This window comes from Macaca nemestrina, chromosome 7 (genome assembly GCF_043159975.1).
Source record: "Macaca nemestrina isolate mMacNem1 chromosome 7, mMacNem.hap1, whole genome shotgun sequence".
Lineage (NCBI taxonomy): Eukaryota > Metazoa > Chordata > Mammalia > Primates > Cercopithecidae > Macaca > Macaca nemestrina.
Window position 1 is genome coordinate 2,798,241 of NC_092131.1, and position 19,414 is coordinate 2,817,654.

The 19,414-nt window shown below is 62.6% G+C and overlaps 1 protein-coding gene across 4 annotated transcripts in view; it reads right to left on the reverse strand.

Moving 5' to 3' along the window:
* LOC105489925 (inverted formin 2) overlaps positions 1-19,414 on the reverse strand; it is a 29,137-nt gene continuing 9,723 nt past the window's right edge. Inside the window, exons 1-23 of one of the 4 annotated variants that reach the window (XM_071099480.1) lie at positions 19,175-19,314; positions 16,979-17,378; positions 15,528-15,643; positions 15,294-15,453; positions 14,794-14,827; positions 12,606-12,747; positions 11,749-11,890; positions 10,858-11,547; positions 10,287-10,438; positions 10,143-10,204; positions 9,483-9,585; positions 9,159-9,244; positions 8,676-8,776; positions 7,846-7,916; positions 7,665-7,772; positions 7,139-7,209; positions 6,288-6,402; positions 5,843-6,013; positions 5,525-5,627; positions 5,223-5,384; positions 3,968-4,621; positions 3,489-3,545; positions 32-168 (exon numbers count right to left, since the gene is read on the reverse strand). In XM_071099480.1, coding sequence (XP_070955581.1) covers positions 3,490-3,545; positions 3,968-4,621; positions 5,223-5,384; positions 5,525-5,627; positions 5,843-6,013; positions 6,288-6,402; positions 7,139-7,209; positions 7,665-7,772; positions 7,846-7,916; positions 8,676-8,776; positions 9,159-9,244; positions 9,483-9,585; positions 10,143-10,204; positions 10,287-10,438; positions 10,858-11,547; positions 11,749-11,890; positions 12,606-12,747; positions 14,794-14,827; positions 15,294-15,453; positions 15,528-15,643; positions 16,979-17,378; positions 19,175-19,261 — 3,786 coding nt within the window. In that variant the 5' untranslated portion in view covers positions 19,262-19,314 and the 3' untranslated portion in view covers positions 32-168; position 3,489. Of the gene's footprint in view, positions 169-3,485; positions 3,546-3,967; positions 4,622-5,222; positions 5,385-5,524; positions 5,628-5,842; positions 6,014-6,287; positions 6,403-7,138; positions 7,210-7,664; positions 7,773-7,845; positions 7,917-8,675; positions 8,777-9,158; positions 9,245-9,482; positions 9,586-10,142; positions 10,205-10,286; positions 10,439-10,857; positions 11,548-11,748; positions 11,891-12,605; positions 12,748-14,793; positions 14,828-15,293; positions 15,454-15,527; positions 15,644-16,978; positions 17,379-19,174; positions 19,315-19,414 lie in introns of those variants that run through there. The other 3 variants (XM_071099481.1, XM_071099479.1, XM_071099482.1) reach the window with 3 other exon arrangements.

Consider the following 19,414-nt stretch of genomic DNA (forward strand, 5'->3'; position numbering starts at 1 on the left):
CACAACACCCAAAGAAGGCTCCGGGAGGGCCCCAGCTGGGTAAGGCACGGACTTTTGGTTTCCGGGGCCCAGTCCCAGCCTGGCCCCCAGAAGAGCCTCTCTTGGCAGAATGGCAGCATGTCCTGTGGCCTGGGCTCTCTCACTTGGCCTTGGGCCTGGGCCTGAGGCCTGTAAGGAGAGAGAAGAAATGACATTATTAGGAGCAGCTTTCCTGGGTACAGTACCAGGTGCCCACTTCTGGGTCCCCAGGTCCCTGAACCCCTCATCACCACTGTCCAGCGGGTTGTGCCAGGCATCTCAGGTCCACTCTGACCCCAGGCTCTTTCTCTGGAGCAGCACAACTTATCTAGGTGGAAGATGCCGGGATGGCCTGGCCAGGCTGGGTTTTGGCAAGGTGTGGCAGCCTGAGCCTGTGTCCTCTCTGCTGAGATGGGGAGTCTCTGTGGCCTGTCTCCCACCCCATGTCTCAGACCCAGGCTGCACTCTGTCGTTACTCATTAATCCCCACTGCCACCACCTGCAGCCCTCCATCGCTTCCACATCGGGCCCCAAGCCCCACATGAGGACCCCAGCAGCGCTTTCTCCAGCGGGCTGCTGAGGGAGCTCAGCCCTGGCCCAACAGCTCCTGCCACCCAGATGGCCCCAGAGATGGCCCCACAGGCCTCCTGCCCCCAACACCCTCTTCGCTCTCTGGTCCAGGGGCCCTTGGTGGCCCTTGTCTGAGTGCTACCCCCATTGCCACCACAGTGCCAGGTGGTGTCCCAGCTCCCCAGTGGGACAGCCCAGGCGGGGTTTGAGAACGCCTACTCTGAAGAGACAGAGGAAGAAAACAAAAACTGCCCAAAATGATCACTCAGAGGGGGATCTCAGCACCATTCCCCACTCAGGGAACCCAGAGAAATGGCCAAGACCAAGGCCTGGGCAGGGATTGGGGGGGGATCAGCAAGTCTGGGGTGAGCTGGGAACAGAGGCTTGTGACAAAGATGGGAAGCGCTCAGGGGCTGTGGGTCAAGGGCCCCCGCTGGTCCCCATCAAATGCACGACAGTGGCAGTGATGGATTACTGCACATTCAAAACTCACGTGATGGAAAAAGGGAGGGGAGAAGGGAGCGCTCAGAGGAGGGGCAGCAAACACAGAACTGCGCTGCAGCCATTTGTTCCACACGTCACCACAGGTGCTTAGAGAGCATGGTGTTCGTGCAGTGGAGGTTCAGAGACCACCCCCGTAGCCGTGGTCAGCGCTGCTGCCACAAACATCCCCACCCAGCTGGGGAGGACATGGCGTCCCTTGGGGTAGAACTCCTGCCCCAAAACTCAACCTGGACCTACTTGGGGGGAGCAATCAGGCAAACCCAAAGTGAAGGTGTCTTCCAGAACGTCAATGTCATACAAGACGAAAAGGGGCAGGAGTGTTCTCGAACAAGAGACTGAAGCTATATGACAACCAAACACAGTGTGTGATTCTGGATACAATCTTGTTTGCGAAAACAACAAAGCAACAGCTATTAAAAGAATTATTGGGACAAGTGGCACATCCGCACTGGCACCGAGTGTTAGAAGCACGTGGACAGGAGGCGCCCCTGCAGCACGCCCTGCCTGCGGGGGACTGGGGAAGACAGCTATGCTCTCAGGTGTCTATGGGCCAGTTTAGGGGTCCAGTGCCATGATGTTTATAAGAAACTCTCCAATGGCTCAGTTGGAGGGGGGCAATGTAGCAAAATGGTCACAATTTTGGTATTTTTGGCAAATGGTTGTAATTTCGGGGAGAAGGTGTTGTTTATTCTGATCTCTATGCAATTTCCTGTGGTGCTGAAGATTTTCTAAATAAAAAGTTGGGGGCTAGACATGGTGGCTCATGCCTGTAATCCCAGCACTTTGGGAGGCCGAGGCGGGTGGATCACCTGATGTCAGGAGTTTGAGACCAGCCTGGCCAACATGCTGAAACCCCGTCTCTGCTAAAGATATAAAAAATTAGCCAGCCGTGGTGGCGCGTGCCTGTGGTCCCAGTTACTCAGGGGGCTGAGGCAGGAGAATCACTTGAACCTGGAAGGTGCAGGGTGCAGTGAGCTGAGATCACATCACTACACTCCAGTCTGGGCAACAGAATGAGACTGTCTTGAAAAAATAAATAAATAAAAATAAATAAAAAATAAAAAGTTGGGGAGAGAAGAGGAGGATTCCTTCCTCCTGCCCTCAGCCGCCTGTGTGGCAGGAGCTGGGGTGGGTGGAGGCTAAGCACGTGCAGAAGGTTCAGGAGGGAACCAGGTGGAGCGTGGAACTGGCACTGGGCATGTCCATCTTTCACTGGACCACTGTCAGACTTGGCCGCCCGCCCCAAGCCTGCATGCTCCACTGTTCCTCACACTCAGGGACAGCAAGTCCAAGTTCCAGCCTCTAAGGGAGATGCCAGCACCTTTCTAAAAAATACATGTGGGTGCTTCACACCAGAGCCACACTCGGAAGATGACCCTGGAAGCAAAAGCTGGACCCCAGGGTGAAGGCCGTGCCCCCACAGTGAGGACAAACTGTTTGGAGAAACTTCTCTGGGCTCACGACCGCTCTTGCCTCTGACGGGCACCAGCAGACCTCACATGTCTTAAGCCTAAGCCCCAGGCCCAGCGGTCAGCATATCTGCGATGCACGGACACTGGGCTCGCTCTGAGCAAGGCTGGAGGTGCTGGAAGACGCCACCACCTGGGCTCACAGAGCTCACGAGCGGCCAGGCTGGACCTTCTGGTTCTCTGCTCTAGCTCCTCCTCTACCCAGCGCAGGCTGGTCTGTCTAGCTGGATGCATCAGCCTCTCCAGCCCTGTGGACGGACCTGGCTGACTGACCCTTGGCTGGGGGCCCCCCAGAAGACGCTGTGTGCTGGGGGTAATCTGCAACTCCACAGACCCACCCATGGCCTCGGGGTAGAAGGATACTGTCCAACAGGAGGGGGGCTGCGGTGTGCTTGTCCCTGGCAGCATCTGCCCTTGGGACTGTCCCTGTCTCCTCACAGACTTCCTGGGGACATGCCCCAGGAGGCCCCACTCCACTGACACACTCAGAGTGAAGATATCCCTCCACTGACAGAGCAGGAAAGCCACAGGGTTACTGGAACTGCAGTTAGGGCCAGGACACCAGACAGGAGCAACCTCAGCCTGTCCTGCCAGCCAGGAGGTCCCGCCCACGCCCCGGATCCTGCTCACTAAGGGAGCCCGGCTAGCCCTGCCACCTGCCCTCCCGAGGCCTGCATGCCCGGAGCCAGCGCCGAGGTTGTGTCTTGCCTGCGGAAGGCACCAGGTGAGCAGGTAACCTGTGGAGAGGGAGGGGACAAAGGGGAGGAGCCCACCACCAGGGCTGCAGGAGAGGCGAGGCCACACTGATGCACCACGCGGGTTGGAGAGAAGCCAGGTTAGTGTCCCGGAGGGGTGTGGGCAGCAAGCTCTGTCCCCGCTGCCCTTTAGCTGCTGTTAGCCCCCACGGAGCGCTGGCTGCGTACATACCTTACTGGATCACACACAGTTTCTTTGTTTTATTATCATCAGAATCAGGGGGAACCTCTGCTTTCAAATAAAAGAAATGCACTCAACGGCTTATCACACAGGAGCAACCCTGACTCAGAGCGGGTGGGACTGGGGGGCCCGGGACAGCCATGCCAACACCCTCGGAGGGCTGCCCGGTTCTCTGGCCACTGAGCTGCATGGCAACCACTAGCCTGCGACCTGGTGCCCAGTGTCCGCCCCTTCCTAACGGAGGTGGCGTGAAGGTGGGAATTAGCGGGTTGGAGAAACAGTTGCGTGGGCCACAGCAGCCCAGAAAGCCACCCCCGGTGGATGCGCTGCTGCCTCCTCTCCCGCTCCGCGCCCAAGTCACCTGTCCTGGGTGCTGCTGGAACTTGCAGTGCCCAGCGGGGAAGGGGAGGGACCGGCTGGGTGCCAGCGCCCTGGCATGGGACGGTACCCAGGGCCCCTCCCTGAGTTACCTTCCTGGCTCCTGGAGGGACGCTTCTTCCGTCGCTTGCCAGTCCCCTTTGAGGCCCGGCCCCGGGCCCTGGGGAGTGTGCCCGACCCCGAGGAGTCGGTCACCGCATCCTCGGAGAAGGACTTGTCCAGGGATGTGTCCAGCGCGGACTCTGGGGCTGTATCCTCCTCGTCCTCGTCCCCATCCTCACCCGGGCCTGCCGCAGGGGGTCTGGCACCACGGCTGTGGACTGCGTCCTCCAGCCCCTCGCTTGTGCTGTCGGCCTCGGCCTGCAGGACGCCCAGCAAGGATGTGGGATCCTTGGCATCTTGGCTTGAACTTCCAGCTGCAGGGGGCTTGTTGCTGGAGAACTTGAGGGGCTTTAGGGCCTGAGCATCTCCCAGAGTCACTGGCCAGGCCCCCTCCAAGGGTTGGGGACACTGGGGATCCTCGGTGGTTAGGACGTCGCTGGCATCCTCATACCAGGAAGAACGCCTCTCCAGGGGCGGGGGACCACCCTCCTCCGATTGCTCCAGCGTGGGCTGAGGGCAGGGGGTCACGGCGTCTACAAGGTCCCAGCCCCGGGACTCGCTGGCCATTGTAGCATCAAGGTTGGGCTTAGAGGCGGGACAGTGTGTGCCGCCCACAGGGTCTCCTGCAGAGTTACTGGTGGCCACTGCATGGAGGGACATGCCAGTGAAGGGCAGGCACCCTGCCCCCGAGCCAGCCCAAGCGCAGCCTCCTCCATCCAGCTGTCTACCTGAACGCCCTGCAAAGCCTCCTCCCCAGGAAGCCTCCTCTGATGTCTCAGAGCAGGACCTGGCCTCAGCGTCCTTGGTCGGTCTACACTGTGGCAGGGCGGGGGACACTAGGCCACACCATCCCCAGCACCCTAAGGCAGCCACCCCAGGAATGGGGTCCTCCCACCAGGGCCTTGCCGCCTGCCTTTCCTGCCACCTCTAGCACCCTCAGCCCAGGGGCATCTGTCAGTGGGCCTGGCCTCATGTGTTAGGAGCCCAGCAGGCTGGGCCACTGCTTCAGCACTCGGGGCAGGGCCTGTTGTTACGGTGGAGGAGTTGGAGTGAGTAGAGGGAGGGATGAGGGATGAGAGCTGAGCGGCCACCACCTGCCCCCTCGGCTGTCCCTAGTCTTAGGGGCCTCCAGGGCGGTCCAGGGAGATGAGAGGGCTTTCCAGTGAAGTCAGGAGGGCTTCCTGGAGGCACAGGGTAGGGACAGTGGCAAGGGGACCATGAGGAGGCCGTGGGAGAGGGTCTTACCGGGCTCTGTGGCTCTTGGGGGGTCCATGGAGGCCACCTTGCCGCCCCCGTCGGTGTCCCCGCGGCCCCGGGCCGTCTTCCGCAGCTGGAAGCCCTTCCTGATGTCGGCCAGGAGGGCGTCGATGACACACAGCTCCTCCTGCTTCCCGGGCCCCTTCCTGACTGAGGAGTGTGGGACATTCAGAGAGCCGCACGGGGACCCTGGAGCCCACCTAGAGGGCTGGGGGTCGTGGGGAGGCTGGAGCACAGGCAAGGATCCTGGAGCTGCCCTGTCCCCGCCCAGCCAGCCGGCCCAGCCTCACCAGGCTTCCCGTCCTCTCCCCGAGGCCGCCGCGCCTCCTCCTCCGCCAGCTGCTGCTTCCTCCTCTCTGCCTTCGCTGCCTGCTCCTTCCGGTCCTTGTTCTCCTGCACTGGCAGATGTGGCCCCGTCACCCCAGCGTGGCACCCCTCAGGGGCTCCGTGGGCCTGGGCGTCACCCTCCCTGAGCCTCAGCAGCGCAAGGCCCACATGGCTGTGTCCACCCGACGAAGGGTGCCTCTGCCCTTCCTGCTGGAGGAAGGTCAGAGGCCTCAGGACCCCACTCTAGCCGGACAGCCTGTGCCCTGCCAGGCTGCCCCCACCTTCAGGGCGCGGAGGAAGAGGTCCCGGAAGGCCTTCATGGTGCCGAACGTGTCCTCCAGGGACAGCTGCCGGGCGTCCTCACACAGGTAGTCGGCCAGCTCCCGCTGCTTCTGCTCAATGGCCTCAAACAGCTCGTCTAGTGCCCGGAAGGCCGAGATGCTGGCCTGAGGGTAAGGACACGAGATGGTCCTGTGAGAGCCCCGCGTGGGCACCACCTAGGGTTAGGCCCTGGGTTGCAGGAGGGTGGTGGCCACAGGGACAGGCCCTGAGGACGGTGGTCTCTGAGAAGGAGCAGGGGCCTGTACCCTGACTGTGCACACCTGGGGAACCTCGGTCCCCAGGATCCACCCTGGAGCCAGGAGACAGCACAGCCACTCGCCCGGCTCGCTTGATCAGGGCAGCCTCTCCTGCCAGTCCCAGGCCCAGGTGCCCACTTGCCTGGAGGCGCTCAGTGTACTGCTCCTGGACCTCGGCCACCGAGGCAGACACCTTCCGCTCAGTCTCCAGAAGCTTCTTCATGTTGGAGCTGGCCTCTGAGCGGATGATCTCCAGGTTGATCCTGAAAGGTGAGGAGGGCCAGGCAGAGACAGCAACAGCTGACGTCAGCCTTGCTGGGACAGGGGAGCCCCTCCCCTGCACACACCCTGGTGCCCCACTGTGCACACTGCAGGCTGCACTCTGAGGCCCTACGTGCAGTGTTGGGGTTGAGTGCCTGTTCCAGCCGGCCCTCAGCCCCCTGTGGGCATCTGAGCGGGGACCCTAATGGTCAGCCTGTCCTACTTGCCTAGCTCTCCCCAAGGCTGAGCAGCTCCTGGGCCAGAGAACCTTCCAGGGCAGGTGGAGCCCGGGAAGGACCCTGTGCTAGGGGCCCGGACTGTGTAGTGCGGTGGCCCAGGCTGCCCTCCTGCCTGGGTTGTGTGACCCAGGAGGTGACACTGCTTTCCTGGGCCTCTTTTTCCTCATCTATACGATGAGGGAGGCCCGAGCCTGCTCGTGGCTGTGGTGAAGGTTCAACTTGTGAAGGGGCTGTACTAGACCTGCCCCTGGTGTGACCCTGACCTGGCCAGCCCTTGCCCCCTCTAGGCCTGTTTCCTCGCTGAAGTCAGAAGGGGATAGGCCATGGCAGACACGGTCCTGTCCCAGAAGGAAAGCGTTCTATTGGGCAGGGCTCCTAAGGGCACTGGGGCTGTGCTGCCGCTGTGAGACTCAGTCCTGGCGGGCAGCCACCTCACTGGCTGGGACGGAAGTCAGGCCCCCGCCTGGCTGAGGGGTGTGGGCTGGCAGGCGCTGCCTACCCTGCCGCTTGTGAGGGCTGCTCCAGGTCCTGGGGCAGCTGCAGGAGGTCCGGATGGCTCTTTTCCGCTTCCTGCAATGGGACACGTCCAGTGAGATCCACCGTGGCCACACGCTCCGCCTGGGGACGCCCCTGTTCCCACCCCCCCAGCTCTAACCCTTAGCAATTAAGGTCCAGAAAATCCCCGGCACTCCAGACCCTCAAATCTTCCCCTTGGGCCTGGCGATGACTTTGTGATGTTTCTGCTTTTCCTAGGGACGGTCCCCCCAGACCAGGGGTAGGTATCCTGGGGAGGGACAAGGCTCATTCAGGGGAGCCAGTGCTGCAGGAAGGAAGGGGTGCTGGGAGGGATGGGGGCATGGCTCTGACTGAGGCTGCTGGCTCTAGATGGGGTCCTGAGACAGGGAGACCGGCGGCCTGAGTGGTGGGCACAGGGGGGCATGGCCTCTACACCTCTACACTGCAGGTCCGGGGGGACTTGAAGCCCTGCCATCGTGCCCCCGCTGGTGCCTGCCGCCTCGGCCCACCTCCAGCACGTGGTGCAGCAGCGTCACACGGTTCTGCTGGGACTTGGTCTCCGTGAGCTTCAGCAACGTGCTGATCTTGAAGCCGTCAGCATCGCCGGTGTGGCTGCCCTGGGAGAGCCCGGGAGTGAGTCTTGCAAGCCCCAGGCAGGCCAGGTGGGATGGGGAGCTGCCCCTGACTTACGTAGTTGAGGAAGTTCCCAATTCTCAGGATCAGCTGGCAGAAGATGGGCAGCTGGCGGCTGGTGAGCAGGCCTGCAGGGGCAGCCAGGGCTGGAGAAGGGCTCTTGGTTCGGAGCCCCCAGATGCCCTGGCGGTGGGGTGTGGTCCTGCTTGCCAGTGCCCCTGCACTCCCTGGCTCCTCCCCAGGCTCGGCCCAGCACCATAAGGGAGGGACACATGACAGGGCCTGGGGACTGCAAACCCTCCACCGATGGGAATGGACACCTACAGTGTGCCTGACAGATGTGAACTGGTCCGTACCTGTCCCTCTCCCTGCCCAGTGGCTGTGGCAGGTCTCCAAGGATCCCCTTTCAGAGATGGTATCCGTGTGTGTGCACTTGTGTCTGTACATGTATGTGAGAGTGTGTGTGTGGGGGCGTGTACGTGTGTCTGTCCTGTGTGCATATGTGTGACTGTGCTCGTGAGCTTGTGTGTGTGCACGTGCCCGAGAGTGGCGGTGTGCGCGTGTGTGCACGTGCCCGGGTGGCGGTGGGCATGCGTGTGTGCACGTGCCCGGGTGGCGGTGTGCGCGTGTGTGCACGTGCCCGAGAGTGGCGGTGTGCGTGTGTGCACATGCCCGGGTGGCGGTGTGCGCGTGTGTCTGTGCGTCCAGCAGGTGTGTGCACCAAGGTGGTGGCAGCAGGGTGGTTTCTGGAGTGGTGCAGGCTGGCACCCTTGGGTGCTCTTAGCAGCCATTATGATACTGCCACTAGCAGGGGCCCCGAGCAGCCCTCCGGCTCTAGTTCGGAGGCCTGTCCCTCCTGCACACGTGCCCCACTTGGCCCCACTCACTTTCGCAGGCGGCCAGCACCAGCTGGGCCTTGGGCCGCACCATGTCCAGCACGGCGGCCGCACCCTCACACAGCAGCATGCACTCGATTCGCAGCTGGTAGCTGGGGATGGTACAGACAGGGATCAATGGCCTGAATCTCGCCCCCGTCCCTGCCAGAGGGGCACTCAGCACAGGGCTCTGGCTTGGGTGGTGGGCAAAGGGAGGGGGTTTCCACTGCCTGCACCGTCCAACAGGCACCCTCCTGGGCCTGCGCAGAGCGGGATCCAGTTGCTCCAGAGGCCTCGAGCCTCACACTTTGAGGGGAAGGACTGGGGGCGGGGCTTGAGTGATGTTTAGAAGCCCGACAGCTGCAACGCTGCTCCTGGAGCCCGGGGCAGCCATTGGCACAGCCCCTTCTCCACCCTGGTTGGGCCCTGCTCCCTATTCCTGCTCTCCTCCCACCTAGGGCCCAGGCCCTGGGGTCTGAGGGCGGCTGTGCTCACCAGGGAATGGCCAGCAGGAGGAGGTAGAAGTGGTCGGCGTTGGCCAGCTTGGCTCGTTCCTCTGTGAATGCCCGCAGGTTTTCAATCTGCCAGGAGGAGGACGGCGTGTGGGATCCCCCCACACCAGCTTCCCACCCTCCCGGACTGCCCACTGGGCTCAGCCCCTCCAGTCCCATCACAGCTCCCTGTGGCTCACGGTTCACAGCAGAGGTGGGGCTGGGATGCCTCCCTTCTCTGTCTCCCTCCTGGGAGGAGCCCCGGGGACAGCCTCTCCCTTGGTTGGTGGCACTAACTGGGGGCCGGGGGTGGGGGTGATCCTCTCACCTCGTGCTTCTCCGGAAGGAGCTTAAGGAGCTGTTTGAGAACCTCCACATCGAACTTGGTGGTATCGCCGGCCCGGATCATAGCAGCGACCTCCTCGTTGGAGCTGGAGCAGGGAGAGGACCGAGCAGGGGCGGGTGAACCATGAGTCAACCCCACCCAGCCTCTTTGGGACCCCGCCTGGCAGGGTCTCCCCACGCAGTCATGGGGTGGCCAGGGCAGGTGGGACACAGGGCAGTCGAGTTGTCTGCCCATGGTCATGCGGTGAAGGGGACCCAGACTGACTCCTACCCTCACTATCCCCCCATGGGCCCTGCTCAGGAGATGTAGGGTGGGTCAGTCCAGCCAGCTCCCTCGGGCCAGTGCTGGACACCCGTAGCAGGAAAGGACTAGGGGGCTGAGAGTCAGGGCCCAGGTCCTCGCCCTGGTTTAGCCACTGCTTGTCTGTGGCCTTCTGGGGAGGTCCCAGCGCTCTCTCCCCAGGAGGCTGGACAGCCCCTAGCTGGGCCAGCATGGGGCTATTACCCGCCCACTATCCTGCCCAGGGGATGCAGTATGCACTTCCCATGGTGGCCTGCAGAGGGCACTGCTGGGCCCAAGTCGGGAGGCTCAGGTGGAGGTGAGGCTCCGTGGCCTGGGATGGGGGCCACCTCTGTCACTCACCACTTAAATTGCTTCAGGAAGATGTTGAGGTTCAGGCTCTTCTTGGCATCAAGGAAAGTGATCTGGAAAACCCCCCACCCAACAGGCTGGCACCGGAGGGTGACCTGGCAGGTGGCCCCGGTCTGAGCCCCTCCCCGTCCCCACCTCCTTGGGCTCCTTCCTGGCCGGTGCGGCTGCTGTGGTGGGCTCCTTGGGCTTGGCCGCAGGGAAGGAGAAGAGCTGCTCGATGCTGGAGAAGTCAGGCTCCACAGTCTCGGCATCGGGGCTGCTCAGGGATGCCCACATAGAGTTGTGCTCTGTTGGGTGGGCACATGGCCAGTGAGGCTCTTGCAGCCTGGTGATCTAGCAGGCAGGGATTGGAGCCTCCCAGAGGGTCTGAAGGATGACCTGCCTGGGGCCCAGCAGGTCCAGCATACAGCAGGCACCCTACCTCCCTACCTGAGGACCTGTAGCTGGGCCCCAGGGCACCATGGCACCCCAGAGGCACTGGCTCACGGGAGCAAGTGGAAGGGGGTCCTCAGAGGTAGCCCTCGCCCTGCTCCTCCCCCATCCCCACCTCAACCACAGGCGCCGAGCCCAGAGCAAGGGCCAGGCTGCCCTGGCCACGCACGGGCAGGACACGCACACAAGTTCCATGTGCCACCTGCCCCTCTCCCCAGCAGAGACCAGCCCCTGTCCTGGGGGAAGCTTCTCTTGGGGGTCTGGGGACCCTCACCACGTGCCACGTTGGATGGCAGCTTCTGCCAGTTCAGTTTCTTCATGCGCAGTGTGGGTGGGTTCACCCGCCGATGTCTGGGGACCCAGGCGGAGCCCAAGCTGTGGTCCACCTGGGACACGATGACCTCCTCCACGCCTCCCGCCACAGGGGGGCGGCAGGTGCAGGGCAGCAGTGGAGGTGGGGGTGGAGGAGGGCCCCAGCCCATACCAGGCAGCAGGGGTGGGGGTGGGGGTGGGCATCCCATGCCCGGGAGTGGTGGAGGTGGTGGGGGCGGGAACTCACAGGAGCTTATCAGGGGTGGTGATAGAGGAGGTGTGGCCCCCAGGTCTGGCAGGGGGGGAGGTGGGGGTGGGGGAGGAGGGGGAGGGGGCTCAGCACTGGAACCAGGGAGCAGGGGGGTGGATGGGGGAAGAGGGGACGCCTGCTGCTCCAGGGTTCTCGGCTTCGAAACTTTCAGGACGCTGTCACTCTGGGTGTGGTCTACGGGCTCACAGGCAGCAGCTGCTGCTGGCTGCTGGCCCTCCACGCTGGGCTTGGGGGTTGTAGTGTTTTGCGGGGAGCTGCCCCTCTGGTTCTGGCCTAGGTTGGCCTGGACGCTTTTATGGGCCTTGACCAGGGGGCTCGGTCTGGGTCGCCCCTTGACAGACAGAAGCCGCTCAACCACTTCCTCCAGGGTGCATTCCTGGGCTGCAGTAGGGGATGTCCAGGGTCAAGGGAGAAGGGAGCAGGGGAGGGAGGGATGGGGGCTTGAGGAGGAGGCAGGAAAAAGTGGCCACCTCCGCTAGGCAGAGGATGGGTTGGGGCCAAGGACAGGCCCCCTCCCCCGTGGTCTAAGACCCCAGTGTCTGCCCACCAGGCTGTGCCTATACCCCTGCCCCACCCCCTCACCATCACTGGCCAGGAGCACGGCCCGGTTCACCAGGCTCTCCAGGGCCTCCCAGAGCAGCTGGCTGGAGCGGAGGCTGGGCTCCAGGTGCAGGAGGCCCTGCAGCACTGACAGGAGCTGGGCGGACACCGGGGAGCAGCTCACCTGGACGGGCGAGTGTGGGGTGCGGGTCAGCAGCCGGCCCCTCCCCGGTGGACTGAGAACTGTTGGCCCATCTGCCAGGGCATCCAGCCCCATCACCCCCTCTATTCCCACGGATCCCTAGAGATGACAGCCTCAGCGACTGTGGTACTGGTGACATGTGGGACTGTCCTGTGCATTATGGGATGTTAAACAGAACCCCTGGTCTCAACCTACTCAATGCAATAGTACCCCCTGCCTAGTCATGGCAGCCAAAAATGTCTTCAGATGTTGCCAGATGCCACCTGGGGACACAACTGCCCCCCAGATGAGAGCTGCCAGGTTCAGGGAACGAAGGGAGGGCCTGAGTTTGACGGGAATTCAGCCTCTTAGCCCCTCACCAGGCCCTGAGGCCTCTGAATCCCACCTGATGGGGACTGGGTAGCTGGGGCCCAGGACAGTACAGCCGGCTGTGGGCCGCCCTGGTCTTTGGAGCCCCGTCCTTCTGGGTCCTGAGGCCCTGGCTTTGCCCCCAGGCTGCCCACTCTAGGCACCAGCTCCCTTTCCAACCCCTGGCCCCTTGCTGCTCCCTGGAGTCTCACCCCAGAGCTGGCGCCATGGCCAGGTCACAGCAGGGTCTGACCAGGGCAGGGAGGACCGTTCCAGGCCCAGCCTCTGGACCTCAGGGCCACAGCCTGCAATGGAGGGTTGCCCTCCGATCCTCCAGCCCCCAGCCCACCTTGTGGAACAGGGAGGCAAAGACCTCCTGGTGGCTGCTCATGTCGACCCCACCAGAGACTCGCAGCAGCTCCTCCTCGTCCTCAGCCTTAGCCTCCTCGAAGGCCTCCAGCTGGATCAGCAGGTCGGCATCCTCCAGGTCTCTGTGTGGGAGATGCCAGGTGGGCTGAGCCTGCTGCTGCTGCCACCAACACGTAGACGGGGCAGCCCGGGTCGGCGCCAGTGTACCAGCCCTACTCAGCCCACCCAGGACTCTGAGCCAGCTCGTGGCCAGCTGTGGCTGACATGTGGCCCACATAGCCAGGGATGGTGGGCTAAGAGTGGCAGCTCCCAGGTCAGTGCCCTGCGCCCTGACAGGCTGCCCCCAGGTCACCGGGCAGCCGCATGCCCCGGGGAAGGGGAAGGGCGAGTATTCCCACTCCCGTCGAGTAACATGCACTAAGACCTGGGGAGGTGGCACACAATGGAACCGGGCCGTGACCTTGGGGGAGGGAAGGCCCTCCTCTGGGAGCTGTGTGGCCACAGTGAGGACCACACCTGAGGTGGGTTCACAGGGCTGCATGGATACAGGAGGGGCGGGGCTCTGGCCTGAGCAGGAGGGACCTTAGTGTTCACTGGGCCTAGGACTTGCCAGTCATCTCAGTCTGGTCAATGAGCAGAGCCCTCTGCAGGCAGAGCCGGCCCCCTTCAGCCCACACTGGCGGGGCACAGGCACTCATGCGGGCAAACTTTCCCTGAGGCCATTTCTTTTTTTTTTTTGAGATGGAGTCTCACTCTGTCACCCATGCTGGAGTGCAGTGGTATGATCTCAGCTCACTGCAACCTCCTGGTATCCACCGATTCTGCCACAGCCTCTTAAGTAGCTGGGATTGTAGGCACATGCCACCACGCCTGGCTAATTTTTGTACTTTTAGTAGAGATGGGGTTTCACCACGTTGGCCAGGCTGGTCTCGAACCCCTGACCTCAGGTGATCTGCCCATCTTGGCCTCCCAAAGTGCTGGGAATACAGGTGTGAGCCACTGCGCCTGGCTCCTGAGGCCATTTCAACACAAGGCGTTCTAGCCCTGGGCTCCTCCAAGCTGACTCCCCTGAGTCCAGTCCTGACTGAGGCCTGGGATAGAGCTTCCCAGCTATGTGGGTTCTCAGCAGGGCTGCAAGATTTAGCAAATGAAACTACAGAGTACCTGTTCAATTTGAATTTCAGACAAACAACAAATAACTTTTGGCATAAGTATATCCCATGCAACATCTGGGATATATTTACACGAAAACATTGTCTGTTGTGTATTGAAACCTGAATGAACTTCATGCCCCATACAGTACCTGGCAACCCTAGTTTCTTTTTTTAAAAAAATTTATTTTAGACTCAGGGGGTACATGTGCATGTTTGCCACATGGTACACTGTGTAACGTAGGGGATTAGCCTTCTAGGGCAGTGGTCCCCAGCCTTTCCGGCACCAGGGACTGGTTTTGTGGAAGACAATTTTTCCATAGACTGGGGTGACGGGAATGGTTTAGGGATAAACCTGTTCCACCCCCGATCATCAGGCATTAGATTGTCATGAGGAGCCTGGATCCCTCGTGTGCGTGCGCAGTGAGAATCTAAGGCAGTGCTGATCTGACGGGAGGCGGAGCTCAGGCGGGAATGCCTGCCCGCCACTCACTTTCTGCTGCATGGCCCGGTTCCAACAAGCCATCTACCGGTCCACAGCCGGGGGGTTGGGGACCCTTGTTCTAGTGGGCCTGACACCAAGTAGCAATGAACACTGCGCCTGTAGGTAGTTTTTCAACTCTCGCTCCTGAAGCCCGTGTCCCTGTCTCCATCTTGCATCCACGTGAATCACCCTGTAGTTCCCTCTTACTGGCATTTCATTTTCTGTTTCTGGGTTGGTTCACTTAGGATCACGGCCTCTAGCTCCATCCACGGTGTGCAAAGGATATGAGCTCATTCTGTCCTTTCTATGGCTGCTGCAACCCTAGTTTCTGTGGGCAGCTGCCAGGGACAGTGAGCTGGACTCTAGCCTGAGACCTGGCTTCTGGCTGGACCCCCTGGGGTTACTCCGGGGGAGCCACCTCCCTGCCATCTGGAGATGCTGCTTAGGTGAGGTGGCTGGGATCCAAAGGGCAGGTGGGCCTGGCCCTGGTAGCAGTAGGGGCAGCCGGCAGGACCGCCACAGTGGGGACTCACCGCAGGCGAGCTAGGACATCCAGCAGCTGCAGCCCTGCGAAGGGACGGACAGGGTCAGAGGGTTTGGAGGCCACACCCCACTGTCCCCAGTTCACTTCTGCCACCCAGAGCACCCGGCCTGCTCTGCTGCAGTCATGGGACACCAGAGACCTGAGGCTCCAGAGGGGAGACATGAGGGGAGACGTCACGCTGGACACACAGTGATGCTTACTCAGGGCTCAGAACAGGCAGGGTGGGAACCAGGTCTCAAGCCCCCTGTCCCACTCCACTGCCTGGCCAGCCTCGTAACTGAGAACAGTCCAGGGTTGACCCCCAGGCGTTCTGAGGCCCACGTCCATCGAAGGGGCAGGTGGTGGCAGGCCCGAGATGGTGCCTTCCTCTGGGGCCCTGGGCCGGGGGCAGGTTTTGTGGTGCTCCCACCTCCCCAGGTGGATGCAGCATGGGACGCGCTGGCCAAGAGGCGGGCAGGAACGGGCACGCAGCCCAGGGCAGGCGCTCACCGATAAACTCATTCCGCAGCTGGGTGCGCGTGCGCAGGTCCTCGGGGCCCAGGATGACGGCGTTGATCACGCTGAGCAGGGTGACTACATAAGGCACGTTGTCGCTGCCGGAGAGCTCGTTCATGACAATGCTGAAGCGGTACTGCTGGCTGCACACCGTCTGCGGGGAGGGCGGGGTCAGGGCACACCCAGGCAGGGAGCCCCACGTGCCCAGGCCCAGGCCCTGCCGCCCACCTTGTAGTGGTCCAGGGCGTCCAGGGTCAGTGCGTGGCCCTCGGGAGAGTAGATGCACAGGGCGGCCAGCAGCTCAAACACCTGCTTCTTCACCATCACGTTGGATGTGTCCAGGGCTGCCAGGGTGGAGTGGGCAGGCTCAGCAGGGCCAATGCACCCTTTCCTATGCCTGTGCAGCTGGGCTCAGGGCTGGGGCTCTGGGCCTGGCAGGCAGACGCCAGGGGTGCCGGGCACTTGTCCGTGGCCCACCGCAGTGCTGAACAAAGGGCTGGGCTGGGCCCCAACGAGCTGCCCACTCCTCGGTGTCCTGACTCTGCTCCTGGACCACAGGGCCAGACCCTGCAGGGAAGGGCGTGGAGGCAGCCGCCCCATCCTGTCACTGGCTCTGGGCCCAGGTTTTCTCCCAGTGCAGCACTTACTGTGTTTACGGCAGACATAACCTCATTCCTATGAACCCCTGCCTCCCACCCCATCCCTGGAGCTGTGAAAGTTCTGGGGGTGTCTCTCATCTGACCCTGCTGAGAACAATTCACAAAAGACTCCATAGAGGGGCCCTGCCAGGCCCAGGCTAGGGAGACAGGCTGAGAGCGGCTGGCCCCTGCACCTGCCTCTGTCCCCTGGGTCCAACAGAAACGAGGTGCCTCTGGCTTGCTTGCCCGCACAGGTACCTGCTGCCCCCATGGGTCCCGCCCTGCCCATCACTGCCCAGCCTAGCTCATCCCCAAGCATCGGTGGGACCTGGCAGCAGCCATGGAGCGGCACAGCAAGGGGTTCTCTCAAGGGGCCAGGACTAACTTTGGGCACAGGCTGGGGAGACTTCCTGGAGGAGAGGAAAGGGAGCTGGGGCTTAAGGGCTTAGTTCAGGACCTTGGAGGACACAAAGGCAGAAAACATGAGCAGAGGCAGAGACAAGAGGCCTGCCTGCCAGGGACGAGGTTCCTGGGTGCTGGAGTAGGGGACAGGGCAGGGAGGGAGACGCTGGGGAAGGCGCTGGGAGGTGGAGGGTGACACCATCAGTAGATGTGGGCCAGACCTGAAGGGCTTTGTCTAGGCTGAGGCTGAAGGGCTTGGAGCCAGGCAGGTGTATGTAGGAGCCACTCGGGTGGATTTGCATCTCTAACTCAGGTGACTCCTGCCGCCGAGGTGTGGACAAGGGCAGAGAGGCCAGAGGGTGGGAGCCAGCACAGGATGGGGAGGAAGGATGGAGCAGAGACATAGAACACAGAGGGGCACAGGGGGACCGCTGGTGCAGCAGTGCGGGGACTGGGGTGACCTGGAAGCCTCAGACTAGGAGTGAATGTGGATGTTTTTCCTGAGCCCAGGAAGCCAGTCCTCCTCCAGGAAGCCCTCCTTGCCTGTCTGGCTGCCTTCCTCCTGGTGGGTCCCCAGGCTGAAGCCTCATACCAGGTCCCTAGTGTCTGCCTGGGCGGCCCTCCCGCACTGCGGCTCACCCTGGGAGAGCTGGCGCACGTAGCCCTGGTTGCTGAGGATGTACTCGATGCCCTGCCGCGAGTTCATGACGGCGCGCACGCAGCTCACGCAGGTGAGCTGCAGCAGGGCATCCGAGATGCGTGCCACGCCGCGGCCCGACAGCCGCGCCAGCGCCTCGAGCAGCAGGTCCAGGCCGCTCTGCTCCAGGAATTGCACCATCCAGCTGCCGTCGCTGCCCTCCAGGCGCTTGCGCAGGCCGGAGTAGTTGACCACAGAGGGCATCTGGAGCAGCCGGATGCACAGCTCAGGGTCCGCGCTCTCCAGGTTGGCCTCTGTGGGGTCCGAGTCCTGTGGCCCCAGCTTCTCCTTCAGCGCTGCCCACTTGCGCTGTGCGCCCTCCTTCACCGACATCTTGCCGAGCTGCGGGCAGAGGGCAGGGAGCCGTCAGCGGGGAGGGGATGGGGGCTGTCCTCCTGGCCACCAGTGCAGATGGGCCACTTCCCTCAGCCTCAGTTTCTCTGCTGTAATTCCTGCTCACGTGTCATGCTGAGGGTTAGGAGTAGCTCTGTGTCCCCCACTATATCTTAGGCTTCCCTGTACCCATCCCTGACCGAATTTCGGCAACTGAGGCGGCAGGCAGGAAGGGCCCCACTGCATGCATGTGGACCCCCAGGCTCAGGGCTAGGAGGGGAGGAGCCGGCTCAGACCTGCACCGCAATTCCGAGGCCAACACGGCCCCTGCGACTTGACAGGACCGGATGAGCTTGGGAAGGACTGGGGGGAGCGGGAGGCTCCACTGGCTGGAACACTACCCGTGGTCATGATGCAACAAAACGGCGCATCTGAGGCTCCCTTATCTCACCCCAGGGCACTTCCCCCGCCCCAGTGGACAATATGGACAGGGAGATTCCAAACCTCAGGCACTGCCTGGGCCGCCCACAGCGTCAAGAGCATGGCTGGGGAGGAGAGGCAGCTCCCGGGTCTCCCCTGGGCCTCAGTCTGCCCATCTGCATGTGGGTGGGGGGCTCACACCAACAGGAAGACGGAGACCCTTGGCACTCAGGGTTTAACCAGAATTCAGTCGCAACAGGCCTGACTTCAGCCCTGGGAACACCCTGGTAACAGGCCCAGCCCAGAAGAGCCCCAAGACGTGCCTTTCCCCAAAACAGAACAGCAGGACAGGCGGTTGCACCTCTGACATCAGCTCCACGCCGCCACATCTCCCCAGCCGCTGTCCCCAGCCACAGACCCTGGGAACTGGCCTCGAAGGTCAGGGGCATCCCAGGCCCTCCTGCAACCATGTATGGCTCAGATCTTATATTTAGCGTCTGAGAACGGCTGCGTGGAGCCTCGGGGAGGGAGCTCGGGGGCCGGGCCTGGCAGGGACATGCTCTGAGCCTCCACCCTGGCCCAGCACTCTCCACCCTGGCCCTTGGCTTCCCACCACCTCCAAGGCAGGCACTTTATACCTCCTGCAACAGGTGGGGAACTAGAGGTGGCTGGGTCCCAGAGAAGCTGGGTCTGTGCCCACAGTCCCTCACCTGGGCACGGCTGGGCTGTGACTGGAGGTCCCGCATGGCTTTGCTTCAAGTGCTGCGCAGCCTGGTAAGTCAGGGGACCCCCGGCTGAGGGGCATTTGAGGTCACAGAAGCCAAGCAGGGTTGAGAACCCAAGCGCCTGCCTCCCCAGGCAGCTCTGGCCCCAGCCCCGCTGCTGTCCTCACCGCTGGAGGCCCCATTCCTCCCCTCCTGCCTTGGGAGAGTGTCCTGGAGCACCTGCCCTTGAGGTCTCAGGCCCACTCCCCAGCCTGGCCCACGACCAAGCCTGGTGTTTCCGGCAGTCCAGCCCCTACTCCCCGCACCACCCCTCAGCCCTCCACCTGTTCAACTGCCCCGGGAGGCCAGCGGGTTCCTTCCAGGAGGCAGCCTGACAGGTGTAAGCCAGAGCTCTGATCTGCGTGTCCCCAGCTCGGGCCCTCACCAGCACACCTGGGCCCAGTCACTCATCCTGCCTAGGCCTCAGTTTCCTCCTCCGCACCTCCAGCATCAGGCTGCCAGGAGCATCCTGAGAGGCTGTCCTTGTGATGCCCCTCCTCCCGGCAGGGGGTCCTGGTCTGGGCACTGTACAGCAGACAGCCCGGAGCCCCCGGCCCACTGTGGTTTTAAGCTGCCCTCCCAGGCCCGGCCCTCTTGGTCACCCAGTGGCTATCCACTCACCCAGATGCGCAGGACCTTCCGGCCGCCTCTGCCCACCCACTCTGGGCCCTGCCCTGGGCTGCTCCTCACGCTCCCCTGGCTTCTCATTGCTGCGGACCGCTGAGCTGTCAGAGCCACCCGGGTCCCCAACGCCCCTCCTGGTAGCAGTAGGGGTTGCTCCCACCACCATGAAGAGCCAGGCAGCCGAGCCTCTGCACGTATTCCCACCCACCTTGGCTGCTGCTGCCTAAAGAGGCCCCA